Genomic DNA, 18,537 nt, shown 5'->3' on the forward strand with positions numbered 1-18,537 from the left:
TTGTTTTACGCCTTACTCAAAAATATTTTATTTATACGACGGCGGCCAGCATTACGGTGGGAGGAGGCGGGTAGAGCCCGAGGGAAACCAACGACCATCCGCAGGTTGCTGGTAGACATTCCCACTTACGGCAGGAGAGGAAGCCAGCATGAGCTGGACTTGAACTCACAGCGACCGCATTGGTGAGAGGCTCCTGGGTCATTACGTTGTTAGCGTATGGCCATGGAGGCCCCGGCAGTATTTAAGGTTGCTTCAAACACAGGGTGAGTGCCAATATAACAGTTGGTGTTGTATAACTGTATTCCATCGTCGTTTTCGTGTGTAGTTGACATTATGCATCATTGCTTTATACATGTAGTTTCATATAGACACTGGTATAAATCTGTACGCGTTTTATGACGAGATTTCCAGGCATGTCCATGCCTCTCACAAGAAAATTCATCTCATTTTAGGATTCGAAGTCTAAAGGTAATTTAGGAAAGTACAGAAAGCCTTCAGGAGCAAACCAACACATCTGGACTTTTTACTGGCGATTACAGCCTTTATGCAAATGGCGCACTAACACGTACTTATCCGCTGATGGCTCATTCCAGATGTCAACTGAAGTAATGATTTGCAGCTGCTCAACCTTTACTGTCGACAAGAGTGCTCTCCCTTTTCTCTGTGCGCTAATAAACTTTGTAAATCAAAGCTACCTTTTCAAGTGAAAATTATTTGGAACAGAGACCAAATTTATTGTCAAACAACACGTGCGCCATATTAGTTGACGAATCATACATGTAAACGGCTGAAGTAAGCCCTGTGTTTTGAGTGACAAGAGCTTTGAGATAATAAAATCATAACTACAGCAAATATGGTTGGCATTTTATTTGTCAACCATATGATACATTTATACGATGTCATACAAGACTACATCGTTTGTAGGCCTATATGTTCATTGGTCTTAAATATAACATGATACACACACTCTTTCTGTTTATTATTCACGATTATTTCAAATTTTACTTTTGTGAGCTAATACAGATCGCTGTTAATGACACTTGGTCAGTAAACATACAGATCGAGCACAGATGGCCCGCATCCTGAGTGTACGCCATGTACCTCAATGTATTAATATCTATACTTATTAACATAAAAAGACTCATGGTTAACGTCCCTCGCTTACATTCTCAGTTGTACGGAAATTCGGGGAAAACGGAAAGAAAGTGAGAATATAATTTTATATTACACAAACAAGATTGCACCGTGCCTCAAATCCTATACATGTATGGAGGGTGTTGAGATCCGTGTGTTATAATGAATAACGATGATTAACCTTATAAAAAGGCTTGATACGGTTTTAACAATGCAATGAAAAGTTCCAAAATGTACGGGAATTTGCCATGCTCCGGTCCCATGAGCATCTGCAAAAGAACAAAACAAAGTTATTGACAAATTCATTACGTAAGAATTTTTTTGTTCCTTGTTACCGCGTATTGTAAAAATTTCATTTTATACTGACGATTCATTTGGAGGATGACACAAAGCAAGAATTCAGGCCAAACCAATACACGCTCGAAAATATATGTTTAATTTATATGCCGGTAACAGATTTATACGTTATCATGTCAGTAACCAGATTACTATGATAACCGCCTAAGCGCGAGACGTTGTCAACTCAGTATCTATATATTCACCAAAAACTAAAACTGCAGATGCAATATAAATGGAGTTGTAGCCAGTACATCGACTCACAGTTATTTATATTATAGATATAAGGAAATAATAATGCCGCCATCTCTTTATTTATGAAGCCTCTACATCCACTAAAATATTTTCGCGTACAAAACAGCTGGAATTGTACACATACGGAAATACATTGTTTTCCTTTCGGAAATTATCAATCTGGCGCTTGTTTCACAAAACTTCTGTAGCCGTCTATGGCTTGTTTGTCGACTACCGTAAGCAGGGTACAACAACGATTGACTAGGCCGTTTCACACAATTAAAACTGTCTATAGCTTATGAGGCTGTTTTACTCGCAATTTGATTGGTAGAATCCACGGTAATAATTGTCAGTCTGGCTTCAAATTATAAATGCATTAAATTACTATGTATAAATAATACAAAAAGAGGATAAATTTCTTTTTCATTTTTATTTTAACGAAGTTTGCAAAGGAAGGCCGGTAACTCACACAACGAAGATGGTTTTGATGGTTTGAGGTGCAATTCGGATGGAAAAGATACAGCTTTCATTACATACCCGTTCTAGGAGTCGGTGCATCTTTCATTTTCCAAACATCATGTTCACAAATTCTGAAAAACAAGGGATAAATAATAATAAAAAAATAATAATTAAACAAAATAAATGTACAAAGCATTAATTAAAAAAATAATATATAGCATCTGAATGAAGAAAAAAAAACAATTGAGGATTTGAATATACTGAGAGATAAAAATAAATAACCAATCCTGCCGCTATCTCCGGCTTAGATTAGTTGGAGGTCTGTTGAGTACAATTCGTAAAGTAGCCATGAGACCATGAATCCTATCACCTAATTGTTACCACATCGAAAACCTTCTGCATGCTGTCATCGTTTATCAGATTGGTTGGAAAGGTTAGTTTAGTGGGTATGGATCGTGTTCAGTCGAGAGACGTTTTCCAACAGTATTCTATTCAAGTGAAACCATAACGGGCAACTCAAGTACTGAATAATATAGGCCTAACGATGTGTTCACTAAGGCATCACCGGTGAGAGAGAGAGAGATGTCTACACAATACGGGCTGCTTTACGAACTCTAACATCACCACAACCATAAAACTCTTTTATGGTCTGCAATCGCAGTTTCGCCGCATCGGAGCAGACCTAATAGCCTATCCTTCAACTTAGAAGACTATTAGTTGGACAAAGCTGACATGGAAACAACCGCTGAAAGCTTCCACACTGTATACTGATCTGTTGCTTACCCTCGTAGTTAATCTGACCGTCGCCGTCAGCGTCTGCCTCCCGGATCATGTCCTGTACCTCCTCGTCCGTCAGCTTCTCCCCCAGGTTCCCCATCACCTGACGTAACTCAGCCTTGGAGATGTAACCATTACCGTCCAGGTCAAAAACCCGGAAGGACTCCCGTATGTGACTCTCGTCTTCGCCTCGCTTATTCGCCATCGACATCATTGCCATGAACTCCGACATGTCAATCTTACCGTTACCTGAAAACCAGACCCGTAAAAGAAACGCATGGGTGAATAAAATCTAGAATCGAAAAAAGGAGCAGCGAAAAATGAAGGAGTGGAAAACACAAAGATGAATGACACTGTGGCAAAACAAGTTGGAATGAAAAATCTAAAAATGACAAACATATTCAAAAAACACACCACTAAACAATCCACAGGTGAAGAATGGAGAGGTGAAATGTTAAATCCAAAATATCGAGTTCTCCGTGTACCACTAAAAGCACTTGTACAAACCCGTAAAATTCTTTTCATGTTTAAAATGGCACTTTAACCTGTAAAAAATCAACGCACAAAGTCGATGCCAACTCTTGAAACGTGACGTGGAGTCATGGGTTCTGTCGAGTTTTACACCTTTAAGACAACAGGACGTGAAGAATTCGCGTCAACTTTTGCATGTTAAAACACGATTTTTGAAGCACGATGCATGTCGACTTGTTCTTTTCCAGACACAGAAAGAACATAGAAAAACACAGCTGCAAAATCTGCGGAGGGCTGAAAAGTTTTAGAGGTGAAATGGCGCAGCGCATTTATATTTTAAAGAGTAACCATGAATACTAACTAGCAGTCTACGTCCAAACACATTGCTATACCGTTTAGTTTTACACTGGATTACTGATGTCACATCATGAATCAAAAACATATATTTTGAACTGGATTTAGTCATGAGCAAAGTGCAAATCGTCAAAAACATCATAATATGGAAGATATGCTGTGTGGACAAACATCGTTCTGTATTGTTGAGTATATTGTTCCCAGAACTTCACTTACCTTCTTTTACTTATTTATTTAAATGATCTATGATGCTTGGAAGTGGATGGGGTATTTTCCTCTCCAAGGGTGCGATTTTTTAAATTTTTTTTTATTGCGATTCATAGATACGTATCTGACAACGAGGTGAAATTCTGTTTGAAATCCTTACCGTCCGTATCGACCTTCTTGATGATTTTTTTCAAGTCCGTTTTCGTTAAATTCTTTCCCAATTTTTTGAGAACTTTTTTCAGCCCATCTGTTGTTATATAACCTTGGCCTTTGGGATCAAACATGGCGAAGGCCTTTCGGTATTCTGAAATTAACAGAAAAAACATATTTAACCTGCGTACCATAATATCAGATATATGTGTATACCGGATTACACTACTGATGCCGTAGCTGGGCCAGTCTCGCAGTATAGGTGAGATATCATTAAACCATTCAGCCTCAGGAAGCTCTTAAGATATAATTCCATAAATATAGCCTTTAAATCTTATCATAGCCTCTCATTAATTATTTGAATGGGTTGAAGCTTTCCACCACCGAACCCAATAGCCGTGGATACACGGAAATCGTCTTGAGAATTCTTCACAACAACAACAACGATTCAAAATGTATTAAACCAATCCAATTAATCCAAGTACTACATTAACATATATAGACAATAGAGGGATGTCAGTAATAGATGTCAATAACTGTGTAGTCTTAGCTTCAAGGCTGCACGTGGGAAGTTCTGCCAGCAACGTGCAGATATCATTAAACACTTTAGCCTCAGAAATTTTCCCCCGAGCTCGGACTGGTTTCCTCTGGGCTCTGCTTTGTTTGCTCCCACCATAATGCTGACCGCCGTCGTATAAGTGAAAGATTCCTGAGTACGGCGTAAAACACCAATCAAATAAATCAATAAATCTTACCTTCAACCTGTTCCTGTGTAAGTTTGTTCTGTGACTGCAGTGAAAATGAAAAAATCGAATGTCATGATACACCACACAAGTGCAAAAACCATATATACATATATAAAGTGAAAATAAAATACGTCGAAGCGTATAACATTTCAACATTGTATGGAACGCTTTGAAATTATCGTTTAACAAGAAAGCTACAATAAACACTTTAGTTCAATAAGAGCAATCATGTGAATTCTCTTTTTTACACTCTAGGGCTCAGATTTATCATTTTCCGGCCTTAAGATACAGAACTTGTGTATACCTATGGTGCATGCTATAGGTTTAGTACCGCTTTTTGTTGAAGGTATGAACAGCATGTGTGTAAAAGACTCAATATGGAGGTTCCGGATATAAATGTGTGTACTTATACTATACTTGGTCTAGGTGACCTTGTTTGAATGATTCGAAATTTCTACGACGAAGTTATTTTGGAATAAAAGAGCTCATTGAAAATGAAGGGTTTTATTTGTCGGCTTTTGTGTGTAATACGACGAGGGACAGGCAGTGTTCATGACCTATATCTGCCAGACACCTGTATGTCTATCTATCTATCTTTAGCCCAGGCTTAACCCCATAAACCAGTAGGATAGGGGCATAAGTTGACCCCGTTACCCTCAAGAACTGTCCACGCGTGAAAAGATCATAGTTTACAAGACACGAATACCAATGACAATATATTAACACCCGTAGGGTGAATTTGCTCATCGATAAAACTTTCATCTTGAATATAAATGTCTCTATTTCATTTCCGTTTTTAAATACACAGGTAGGAACAAATCTCTACATCTAGAATGCAGACCTGTTTCGCGACGCAGACGGCCCTTGTGTATGACGTGATCTGTAGCCGTATTTATAGATGAATGGATATACCAGGGGGAAATAGCACGCTGTAGGTAACATGTCAATGCACAAACAACTTGAGGCCTGGTGAGAGGGTAGCTTAAAAACACGAAAAGGAAACCAACGCTTCCGTTGATGATTAGATTTACATGCGTACCACACATCTGATGATTCACATTTTGCATATATCAGAGTTATTTGGAGTATAGCCTTAGAGAGATGCGTGATCAACAAATATAAAATCTACTGAAATTGGGTAAAATTTAGAACATGGCGATTTTTCTATTTTTCAATGTGCTGGATTTTGCCTATTTTGAACTGCCCTATCTTGGTTATGCAACATCACAAAAATAAAAAGGTATGATTTTAACCCAATGTGAGATACTTTATCAATACATATATACATTTAATCTAGTGCTGCCTTTTCTTTTAACACATGAGGTCGTGTGCTCCGACCAGATCTTGCTGGTTCGCTTTCGGCTTTAAGTCAGGGAGTTTGAATACAGGTGAAATATTGTTGAGTACGGCGTTAAAGTCCAGTAAATAAATAAAGTATGCAGAGCTTCAAATTAATAAATGGCCGTAGCTGTAGCTAATGATGCTATACAGCTTACTTGAAATGGATATTGACTTTATATTGCCCTATCATCTGCTACAAATAGTTTTGAAGGTCTTCATACAAATAGGTTTGATTACAATAAATTTAAATTCCATCATGTAGTTTCCCAGCGCGTCGCTATGACTTAGAAGCCTCTTATCAAAGCGGTCGAAATATACTGGCCTCCTCTCAGGTCGTACGTGGAAGGTCTTGCAGCAACCTGCGGATGGTTGTGGGTTTCCCCTGGACTCAGTCCGGGTTCCTTTCACCATAATGCTGGCCGAGGTCGGATAACTGAAATATTGTTGAGTACAGCGTAAAACACCAATCAAATAACTAAATAAACTTCCATCAAGTTTCAATCTTTAAAGACAATGATTTAAAGACATGCCCATTGCCTGGATTAAAAACGTTAGTAGAGATACACATGTACAATACGTAACCAGTGCATGTCTGGTGGGGGAGAAGACTGGCACATTGGTAAGCATGTCAGCTGGGCGACTGCCGTGATTGCGTTCGTTACTACCGACCATTCATTCATTCATTATGTGAGCGGCGCAGATGGGATAATGGGTCCAAAGTGTGATGTTTATGGAAATTCTCTGCAAGAACACATGAGGAAATTCTGAACAACTGCAGCACAAAGTCTGAATGTCCTTGCATGGAGTCAAACATGTATATGTTTGTACATTAACCTGTCCGGATGAAATGTCAGGGGAGGCAATAACACAGCAATATGCAGCAATAATTAAGTCTCCCAATGGTCATGTTAACGGAAAGTCAAAAATCAATAGATAAAACCACACAGGACATCCGTATATCCGGATTCCTTTGTCCTGTTGGTGTGCTTCGTTGCTGATAACATTCTAGACCGTAAACAAGTGTAACAGCTAATCACAGCGGGAATCAATCCGCAGAAGCCAAATGGTCTTCGCACATAACTGCTGTCTCTTCCAGCCAAATATAACAAACCAGAGAACACAACACTTTCGTCACACTAGTTTCTTTAGGTTTTATTTGGATTGTAATTTTTTACGGAAACTTCCTCAGATAACTAAGGGCTCTCAGGTACTCCACCCTGAACTAGTTGTGTTTATCATTTATCCCGGGAATCTTTGTCATTTTGTAAAATGACTCTTTTGTGATAGGCTAATGGATATCGTATTTTGTGTACAGTGTAACGCATACCCTTAATTTATAAATATCAAGCGAGATTTGGTGGTAAGCTAGGATTTACTGACTCGCCAAGTCTTCCCTTCGGGGAGGTATACATAATGGTAGGCTTCACCTTCAGGCTGAACGGCCAGATGTACACGACCTCGGCATCAATGCCACTCTTAGCTTCTGCAATTTAAGGGTATTATATAATGCTCGAGAGGTTCAGATGACAATAGCTCTGCATTTATCTGTTTTCCGGACTAACTCTCATTCTATAATACCTTGCGGAAGCGGAAAAAAATGGACACCACGTATTGCTTCGTCGTTGGATTGGGAACGTAAGAAATGCATCAACTATGGCTTACCTCTCTGTCAACCATTGTGACACTGTTCATCTGTTTTGGCTGTCATAAAGACTGATGCAACGGTGATCTTTACGACTTGTCTGCCCGCATTTATTTATTTGACGCCAAAAAATCCTTTGGTACCATATTTAGAGACAGCTCTCGAATAGAACATTAGGTATTGTTCACTCTTAAGCTTGTTTGGTTCTCAAATACCAACCGTAGCGCCCCTGCCCAATCTGTTCATCTGTATTTGTGATCCCCAAACAACAATCATAGCGACTCTGTCCGGTCTATCCATCTGCGTATGTGGTTTCTAAAATCAACTATAGCCACTCTGTTCAGTCTGTCCATCTGTGCCTCAGGTTCCTAAAATTCAACCATAGCGACTCTGCTCAGTATGTTCATCTGTGTACCTGGTCCTTAAACGTCAATCATAGCGACTCTGTTCAGTCCGTCCATCTGTGCACCAAGGACCTAAACATCAAGCATAGCGACTCTGCTCAGTCTGTCCAGCTGTGCATCGGGTTCCTCAACACTAACCATAGCGACTCTGCTCAGTCTGTCCATCTGTGTACGTCGTTCCTATAGATCAATCATAGCGACTCTGCTCAGTCTGTCCATCTGTGTACGTCGTCCCTATAGATCAATCATAGCGACTGTTCTGTCTGTCCATCTGTGCATCAGGTTCCTAAGCATCAACCATAGCGACTCTGCTCAGTCTGTCCATCTGTGCATCGGGTTCCTCAACACTAACCATAGCGACTCTGCTCAGTCTGTCCATCTGTGTACGTAGTCCCTATAGATCAATCATAGCGACTCTGTTCAGTCTGTCCATCTGTGCACCAAGTCACTAAACATCAAGCAGGGCGACTCTGCTCAGTCTGTCCATCTGTGTACGTCGTTCCTATAGATCAATCATAGTGACTGTGCTCAGTCTGTCCATTTGTGTACGTCGTCCCTATAGATCAATCATAGCGACTCTGTTCTGTCTGTCCATCTGTGCATCAGGTTCCTAAACATCAACCATAGCGACTCTGCTCAGTCTGTCTAGATGTGCATCGGTGTTCCTCAACACTAATCATAGCGACTCTGCTCAGTCGTCCCTATAGATCAATCATAGCGATTCTTTTCTGTCTGTCCATCTGTGCATCAGGTTCCTAAACATCAGCCATAGCGACTCTGCTCAGTATGTTCATCTATGTACCTGGTCCTTAAACATCAGTGTTTGTTCAGTGACGCTATTAATTCCACAAGATCATATTTTAATCCGTCTAAAAAGATAATAAATATCGGCTTCAGTTAGACAAGAGAACATTTATGTGAATAGTTTAGAAGCCCATGGTTAATTCACCATCCTTTCTCTTCCTTTGATCTTCAGCTGAACACTGGAGTGATTTGTCCGCTGCATGAGTTGTATGATCAGACCGCATGTTTCTCAGGCTGCGTGAGAACAATGGCTATGATGTGAAGACTCTGCATGCCTAGTATGAGATGGAGGTCTACCGACGGAGGAAGTATCAGGTGGACATCAGGATTACCAACATTGACGGATATGTCACTAACGTTTGAATGATTAGTCTTTGCACGTGATATCTGGAGATTTGTAATGAGATCTCAGGTATGCAGCTTCCAGACTTTGACATGATTTATATTTTATACAATTGTCTTGACATAGTTTTCAGAACAGAAGTGAGTTTCTACAGAAGCACAATGCTTTAAGCACGTAAAATATCTTCCATTTGTTTATAAAACGCAACAATGGACAGAGGTAATTTTCTTTCGAGAAATACTGGGTTCATGCCCATCGTGAATTATTAAGTATATTTTGTTTAATACAAATCAGGTTTATGCGAAGGAACCCTGAATGAGCATATATACTATTCATGACAGTCTCACACAGGCTCTATCCATCCATGCGCAGAAGTTTTTTTGTAAAGTCCAATATATCTGTCTAAACTACCCACCATTACTGACGACCATGTCTGTACTAATAAGTGGCGCCCCACAGCTTTTACAAACACCGCCTCACTGAAACTAAAGGCAGGATTTGCCCCGAGGTTTGATCCAGTACTTTTAATAAAGGATCACTAGTCAAATATTCTCACATGACTGATGGCTTGAGGTCGATTTACTGAACACACTGACCACGGTGTTGATATGACCAATGGTACATATACCACAAAAAGAGACAAGAAGCTTGCGTTGTTGAGGAACATTCAGAACATTTGAAATGATTCTAAATATTGTCACATGGGAAGAGGTAGCGTACGACTCGAAGCGAACGGAGAAGGTAACAGTGTTATGAAATCGAACACTACCCCACTATGCGCGATATATCAGACATAAGAGTTTCAACATGGTGGCCAAGTTCTAGTGGGACACATTATGCTATTGCTACAAGCTTTTGTGTAATATATGAAGGCTGGTTCGGTTAATCCAACAGATTACTTTTGTTGGTGTAATGATGTGTGTACTGTCATTAAAATAACATTATGTAACAGAAACATAATGAAATCTAGTTTCACTCTGAAAACATGATACGACGTTAACACTTAACAAATTAGTTTTTGTAGTGCAGAGATCCGACGTTCACACTTCTGCTGCTTTGCCAAATCTTTGCGAGAACAACACTTACTATTAGCTTTATGGTGATGCTATAACATAGATAAAAAGATGTCACCAGAAATTTGATTACCGAAGTTTGGAAAAAGTGGCCGTATTGAGCAGTAAAAGGAAAATTCCTATGCATCTGCATGGCACAGATTTTTAGTTGTCAAATGAGAAACAGAAAGTGACAAATTCTGCGTAGCTATAGCTTGATGATGGAGGTCCCAGCTGGGAGATGCGAACTACGTTCATTAGGAGGAGAATAAAGACATCCGGCAAGGTGAGCACAGCCTCTGTGTATGACGGGAGAAACCAGCGTACACTCTCACATAGTCCGTAGCACAATGGCGGACAGCTGGACGGTCTGATTCTAACTGATCAGCGAATTACTCAGAGTTTGAATCTCTATTTCGGGTTGACATTCATTAAAGGACTGGTACTTGACTGGTTGGGTGAATGACTAATAAGCCAAATGATAATATTGGTTGTATTAAAGCATGGCTAACTGAATGGTTGAGTTTTATAAAGATGATTGTAAAAGCCGTTTATTCACCATTTCTGACAAACAGAATGCCTGACGAACTGGACACCATGGCTTGGCTGACCGGCTTAATTACTAGGTTATTAACCAGCTTACCGACGGACCAAATGGCATCTTTAGTGACTGAAGGTCTGGTTGTCTGTATTATTGACTGATGAGCATGCTGACTGACTAACAGACCGAGAGACTGGATCGTCGGGAATCGGGATACAGTGCCATGTGGTTGACTGACTGATTGTATCATTACCAGGCACAGTGCTACACAAAGACGAGTTATATTTCTCAGTGAAAACTTAATTTGTATTTGGACAAACGGAACCAAATGAAGCTTTCCATGCCAAGTTTTCTGGTCTCGTCTGACTGTTGCTATTTTCAGCATCTAAATGCGACCGTCACATCTAACATCACGGCATATAAACATCAGGCGACCTTTATCCGAATCCTTCATTGACGCTCACTTTCCACATACATAGTCACCACGGGTTTCAGCCTGTTATTTGACCGAGTATCAGACGATGGGTCCTAATGTGACAGCTGCTGGTGTCGAGCATTGCTGCTGGGTCTGTGAGAGATGAAGCGTCATAGACAAATCGTTACAGTCGTCTTGCCTCTCACGTAAATGTCATCCGTATGGTGAGACGGTGTAGTAGGCAGTGCAAACACCAATCCAAACCAAACACCAACTGAGGATGCGCGAATGTAGCAAACAATAACTAGCAGTAAATGAACTATGCACTGGTGTGAAGCCATTATTAAGCATAGAAATATTCAGCAATGAATAAGACGAGAGAACTGACAAAGGCCTACATCCTTAAAATGCTTTTTTTTTCTAAAAAGTACGTATGTATCAAAAGTATGACCATTATAAGCTACTGTTATATTATCCGACATAGAGAAAATGTATTCGTTTGTTTGTTTAATGGATACATATTGTACCATTCATATGATAAAACGTGTAACAGACAGATGCCTGAATCTTTAAATTATAAAAATGGAGTGTTTTCGTTAGACTCCTGTGCTTTTGGGTAGGCACATCAACTCAAATACCAGTCACGTATACATGCCTACATAATTGCTTGAGGCTCTTTTCGGCCAAGTATATTTGAAACCCCACCTCAACGGTAATTAGAATGCCATTTGGTCGAACGTGCATTTCCATACTGCGCTGCCAGTTATATTTGTCCTGTATATGGTGTAATCTAAACCCCTTGGACGCTGAAGTCAGTGTTGGCACATACGCGATAAGTGATTTGTTTTGTCGCTGTATACTGCGATGGTGTCGTCTACATTAGAAATTCACTTTCCGTGAGCATTAAAGATTCAAACAACTATTCTCACCTAAACCTAATCAGACTTTTTAATGAAACAATTAACCAAAAACGTATTAATTTCACCATTTCATAATTATAAAGCCACAAAAAGACTCTATGCTATGAAACGGTTGTAGAAAAAACGGATCAAATTTCCGGTGTACTCTTCAGAAAAATGGTCCAGCAAAGATCGCACTACCGAGCCAGTCTGGTCACAAAGCCTGAAGATCCCTTTTAAGTCCTCTATTTCCCTACTATGGCTGAAGTATGATGTACTCACCATTTTGCCCTGTTTCTGGTTGGTGACTGGCTGTTTAGTAGCACCGCTGTGTCCTCTACCTTCCATATAGCCCTGACTGACTATGTCCCTGCCGCTCTGACAGCTTAGCAGCCTCAACCTGGTCCTCAGCGCTCCTCCACCACTTACACTGTACGTGCTATATACGTCTATGCAAACTTGACCTTATAGGCCCCGTGAACCGCTGAAGCGTCAAATCCTATTATCGGCAAAATCTCGCCGTCATAGCGATGTTACCTCACCTTACGTTCAGTTTTGCTGCAGAAAAAACATCAGAATAAGTACTTAACAAACAATTATAATTGTGGAAAAGAATGCCGACGACGACCCCCTGAGGTACATACCTTCACAGGTGAACTGGTGCACCAGGGGTGTCATTCTAACAATATAGGTGATAGAGTTCAAAAAAATTCCATAACAGTAAAAGGTGACAAATTGTGTACATATGAACTCTGTGTCGTATGTTACACAGAACATTTCAATAGAATATGGTTACCTGGTTTATAAAGCATTGCCTTTCAGTGTACAGTATGTTTGGCACTGAGTATGTACTACCACAAGTCGGTGCCTTCATAATGTCACGTGGCATTCACTGGTGTCACAGGTGTGCGAGAATAGGATGACTAATTTGTACAAATGTGGACCGTTCAGTCTGTAAGTGTGATAATCTAGTACAGCATAGATGCCGAGTGCTAGTCAAAGGGGTTTTCTGTGGTTGGGGGAATGGGAGGAGAGTGAGTGAGTGCTTGGGATTCAACGTCATGCTCAACAATTTTTCAATCATATGACGACGAAGGAATCCTTAGGGTGTATGTAAAGTACCTCATTGTTGCAGGACGGCTTTCCACCGCTCTTTTATCTAGTGCTGCTTCACTGAGACGCCTTACCGAAGGCAAGTAAGACGCCCTGCCCGAGCCATTATACTGATCCGGGTCAACCAGTCGTTGCACTATCCCCTTCATGCTGAACGCATCCCATCAGAGTGGGACAATGTTGTGTAAAATAGACTCGTCACAGTGAGATCATGTTATGTAATATAGACCTTCACGATGGGACAACGTTGTGTAATATAGGCCCATTACGATGGGACCACGTTGTGTAATATGGATCCGACGCAGTGAGATCGTGTTGTGTAATATAGACCCATCACGATGGGACAATGTTGCGTAAAATAGACTCATCACAGTGAGATCATGTCGTGCAATATAGACAAATCACGGCGGGACCATGTTGTGTGAAATAGACTCGTCACAGTGAGATCATGTTGTGTAGTATAGATCCATCACGGTGGTACCATGTTGTGTAATATAGACCAGTCACGGTGAGATGATGTTGTGTGACATAGACCCATCACGGTGGGACCATGTTGTGTGACATAGACTCGTCACAGTTGGATATTTGTGGGTTATAAACCCGTTACAGTGGGGTATTTTGTAATGTAGACCCGTGATAGCGAGATCATGTTGTATAATATAGACCCTTCACAGTGGGATCATGTTTGCATCCGCAAAGTCAGCATCCGCTGCTTTGATTTGGTGTTTGGATTTGGAGTTATTAGCCAGGAAAAGGTGTATCGGTCAAAATCTGCTGAAATTCGAGTAAGTATATACATGTTGCTAAGCCATTTCCGTCTGTCGTAAATAATACACTGCGGTTGCAAAAAGATGGAAATTCCCGTTATCACGAAGTCACACGATGTATTAAAGGTTACGCACAAACCAAATATAGAACTAATTCTAGAGGCTGCTCGGGAATTAGAGGCTGACATTTAACAAGTATATCAGTGAGATCTGATCAACGCATAACAAAATAACTGCATTCCATCAAAAACGCCTGACTAGAAAATAAAAAGTACTGATCACCTGACAGATTAATGCTGCCAAACTTCCACACACCTAAGATAGATTAGCCACATGGAGTGTGATATACCGGTATTATTCTACACCGTCCAATGGTGACAGGTCGTGAAAGGTTATTAAATTTGTAAGTAAAATATACCTGACGAAAACTATGACGTTCATACTTGAAAGCGTTGGCTACAGTTTCTCATATTTGATCACGACATGTAGCGTCTTGTTTAGACAAACACTGGGAAACATTTTTATATGGCGCTTTTTGGGAAGTGTCATCCGCAAAATCGGGAAAAGGAAATCATATCCAACATTTTTCTACAAAGCCAAGGTAAACTCGATATTCCTATCGTTTTTTTATGTCAGCAAACAAAGTCGCACGTTAAGTTGCTTAATCTTCAAAACAGGTTTGCGTTTCTGTTTAATCAACAACAATTCAAACTAGCTAATGCCAGTTGTTCCAAGGTCAAGATTAAAGCTACAATGGCTCTTGCCTGGGGCTATGGATTATTTGGATTATGTGATTATAAGTATTTTCTTCTTTTCACCATCTAGCGGTGTTTGGTTGTTTTCTGGTATAGGACAACAACAGGCAGGTTGGAGCCACCAAACAATTTTTGCACTTAGCACCAGTCACGCGAGTGAAAACGTTTTGTTAAGCCAGGAAATAGAGGTTTCTTCTCCAGCTTTATGTAAGGAACAGGGCAAGATACAGGAACGGTGTTCTCAGAAAGTGCGGCTTTCTTCCCCAAGCTACCTCAACCTCACCCCACCTCAACCTCACCCCAAGGATGGTCGTGGGTTTGCCCGCGAGCTCTGCCTGGTTTCCTCCCACCATAATGCTGTCCGCCGTCGTATGAGTGAAATATTCTTGAGTAGGGCGTAAAACACCAATCAAATAAATAAATAAATCAACCTCATCCCAGTCATAAATAACTACCTTCGAGCTTGAAGGTAACTCACTGGTACGAAGTAAAATACTTATATCAAGGTAGAAGATTCACCGAATCGAACCAAAAACAATAAAACGGTTGTGCTTGTCACTCCAACACGAAGAGAAGACCCAAATGATAACATATTCGATGATTTATCCAGAAGAGATATACAATCCTAACCAATGCGACTGACGTCACCAAGAGATCACCTTACTATACAAAGATAGCCCCCCTCCCCCTGTTATGTGCGCAAGTACCCCCTTAAGATTGTCCACATTCTGATCCAGCTGTCACCCGGTATCGCTTTCACATATCGCCGTGTCCATGGACTAAGCCTACTCATTGTCATCTTGTTCCTATGTGCCCACTGAGAAGGTAGGAGGAAGGCACTCACATATTCTGTCTCTTTGTTGAATATATATTGTAAGACAGAATATTCCTTCAAACCATCGGAAATCTTGCAAAAGCTAGACATTTGAAATCGATCCATGTAGGTTAGTGTAATCTACCAGATTCCAATTACCTGCCGTGATTCGCCCCTGTGAACAAGAGATGTATGCCAAATACGGACATAACACTCTTTGTGAGATGTAAATCCGATATACAGCAAACATACTATATACAGTGTACAACCTGGGAGAATGGGACATATAAACTTAAGATAAGGCACAAGAGCAAATCAATCCATTTCTACTTAACAAACCAATGTCTAGTGTACTTCTGGGATGGTCACGCCTTGATATCTTACTTACTTTGTAACTGATTTGGTGTCTATATCTGTGAGAGGTTTGTCTTTTAGTAGTTGTCTTTTAGAAGATTATACTTGTAGGAGGTTTGATGTTTTAGTATGACGTAACGTTTTTGTTTGTAAAAGGTTTGCTGTTTTATAATGGCGTTACGCATGAGGTTTGAGGCGCTTACGATTATACGGAAACACCGGTGTCGCCAACCTGACGTCGTCAATCGTGTGACGTTATTCGCGTAACGTTTATGTGTGTGGGGGGGGGGGGGTTGTTTCATTATGACGTTGTTATGAGTCAGCAACAGTGAGCACAGATAACTATGAGGCCTGTCTACATTGATGACAATACTTTAATACTACAACAAATATAACACCTAACACATTTCCACAATTACACCATGCTGTGGTGACTCAGGCACTATGAATAACAGAGTGCTTAGCTGAAGAGCTAAAGTCCTAGTTTCAGAACGTCCCTTAGGTGCGGTTCCGGACTAATCCGGAACAACAGGCGATGCCCTGGTATAAGATTCTAGGTCCTTGCGCGACAACAGGCAAAGTCCTGATACAAGATACTATGTCCATGCGCGAAAGTCCTCCAGATAATGGATCATATATGGTGGCAGCGTTGGGATGGTGGAAGTCCCCCAGATAATGGGTCAGATGGCCTAGACAGTCAATTATGAGGATCCTGTTGCATACACAGATCTCAAGGTGAACAGCCTTTAGTGTACAGTCCACGTAATCGACGGCAAGTCCAGTGCGGTGTTCCATGGACACAAGTTCACTGTATTCCAATGCGAATACTACAGGCTGTCAGTACCAGTAGTAAACGAAGCGATGGTCTGCTTCTCTTGGTGGTCACCGTTTTGGTGGCCTGTCCAACTCTGCCCACTGGCAAATATGCTGGCTCACGTTCGGGTAACCTGCCTTTGTAGACCACGTGAAGGATTACCTCCGTTAGATCAACTGTACAAACACATGCAGCCCTTGGGTCGCCCCGTGGTGTAAGGCTGCATGAAACCTTCTGACGCTCTTGAGTCGACTCGTGGTGTAAGGCTGCATGAAGCCTTCTGATATGCAGGCTGGTTTATAGACGACTACATACATATAAATAAGTACATACATATAATACATACAATAAATACTCCCTCAGCTGTCACAGACGTAACGTTTATTTTTGTAGGAGGTTTGGTGTTGATGTTTTAGTATGACGTAGCGTTTATGTGTATAGGTATCTTGGTTTTTTTAGTATGACATTTCGTTTTTTGACTCAGTGTGATGTAACGTTTATGTCTGCTGGAGGTTAAATTCAGAGAAAGCAATCGCAAAATCTGATGGACTATCTGATTATAGGTGGGCTTCTCCACATCATACCTTCGACAGTGTGTATCAAACCGTATAAAACTCAGTACTTTGCGGAGTGTGAGGTAAAGAAATCTAGAGAGATCTGTTCTAGAGAGATGAAGATGAAATAATGGCCATGATTCTAATGAATGAAGACCATCTCCATGGTTGTCATTATGACAAATGAATTCCTATTGCTGAGGCGTGGTCTTCATTCAGACAAATTAAACCCTGTTGTAAAGACGATCATTTTACATGCATGGCACATGGAGGTTTGCCTATTGCCGGTATAATTAGAGAGAAGGCTATTCCGTTTATCGGACTGCGGTTTGGATCTGCAGCGGTGTAGACGATATCGCATTACAGAGGACGTAAGAAAATGTCCAACAGAAATCCAGTCAGGTGGAAGAGGAGTCAAATAAAGGGAACTAATAAGTTACAGCGTAGAGACATCTGCTATCCGCGTTGCCCACCTGACCAGCAACGACTACATAATACACACAAGTTCTGTGTAAAGAATCTTCAACACTATTCTGGGAGCACGTCTCTCTATCAAAACAAAATATCTGTCAACAAGACTGGTTCCTTAAGAAAAATTACAAAATGTATACAATTGACAAGAGACCGTATCACACTGTCGTCGCTTGTCTGGTTTTTCTCTCTATGCTGTAAGTTTTAATTATATTACAGTCGTCAATGGGAGTAGCTACTATTGATGTGGTATATTTACTTTTCAGATAACCCGCTTCTGAAGGCATAGTATTTTCTCACATTCATTTCCATATTTTGTTGACTGAGCGAACCAGCCCGGATAGCACAGTTGGTAGAGCGTCCGCTTCGGGACCAGTAGATCCAGGATCAATCCTGGAGCGAGTCACACCTAAGACTTTAAAAAGAAGAAGTTGTAAATTCATCGCTAGGTGTTCAGCATTAATACACACAAGTTCTGTGTAGTGGAAATTGGTGACCTGGTTCAGTATAATTCCTCGGCGGCTTACTTGCCTTCGTTAAGTCGTCTCAGTGAAGCAGCACTAGATAAAAGAGCGGTGGAAATCCG

The 18,537-nt window shown here is 40.7% G+C and overlaps 1 protein-coding gene across 1 annotated transcript; it reads right to left on the bottom strand.

The window, feature by feature from the left end:
• Positions 1-800: 800 nt before the first annotated feature.
• On the bottom strand, positions 801-12,691 carry LOC135467678 (calmodulin-A-like). Its single transcript, XM_064745479.1, has 6 exons — positions 12,592-12,691; positions 4,878-4,911; positions 4,133-4,276; positions 2,947-3,189; positions 2,242-2,294; positions 801-1,403 (listed from the first exon to the last, which is right to left on the bottom strand). The coding sequence occupies exons 1-5, from the start codon at positions 12,655-12,657 to the stop codon at positions 2,266-2,268; spliced, it is 516 nt and encodes a 171-aa protein (XP_064601549.1). The 5' UTR covers positions 12,658-12,691; the 3' UTR covers positions 801-1,403; positions 2,242-2,265.
• Between the last annotated feature and the right edge of the window lie 5,846 nt (positions 12,692-18,537).

Source organism: Liolophura sinensis, chromosome 6 (assembly GCF_032854445.1).
Source record: "Liolophura sinensis isolate JHLJ2023 chromosome 6, CUHK_Ljap_v2, whole genome shotgun sequence".
Classification (NCBI taxonomy): domain Eukaryota; kingdom Metazoa; phylum Mollusca; class Polyplacophora; order Chitonida; family Chitonidae; genus Liolophura; species Liolophura sinensis.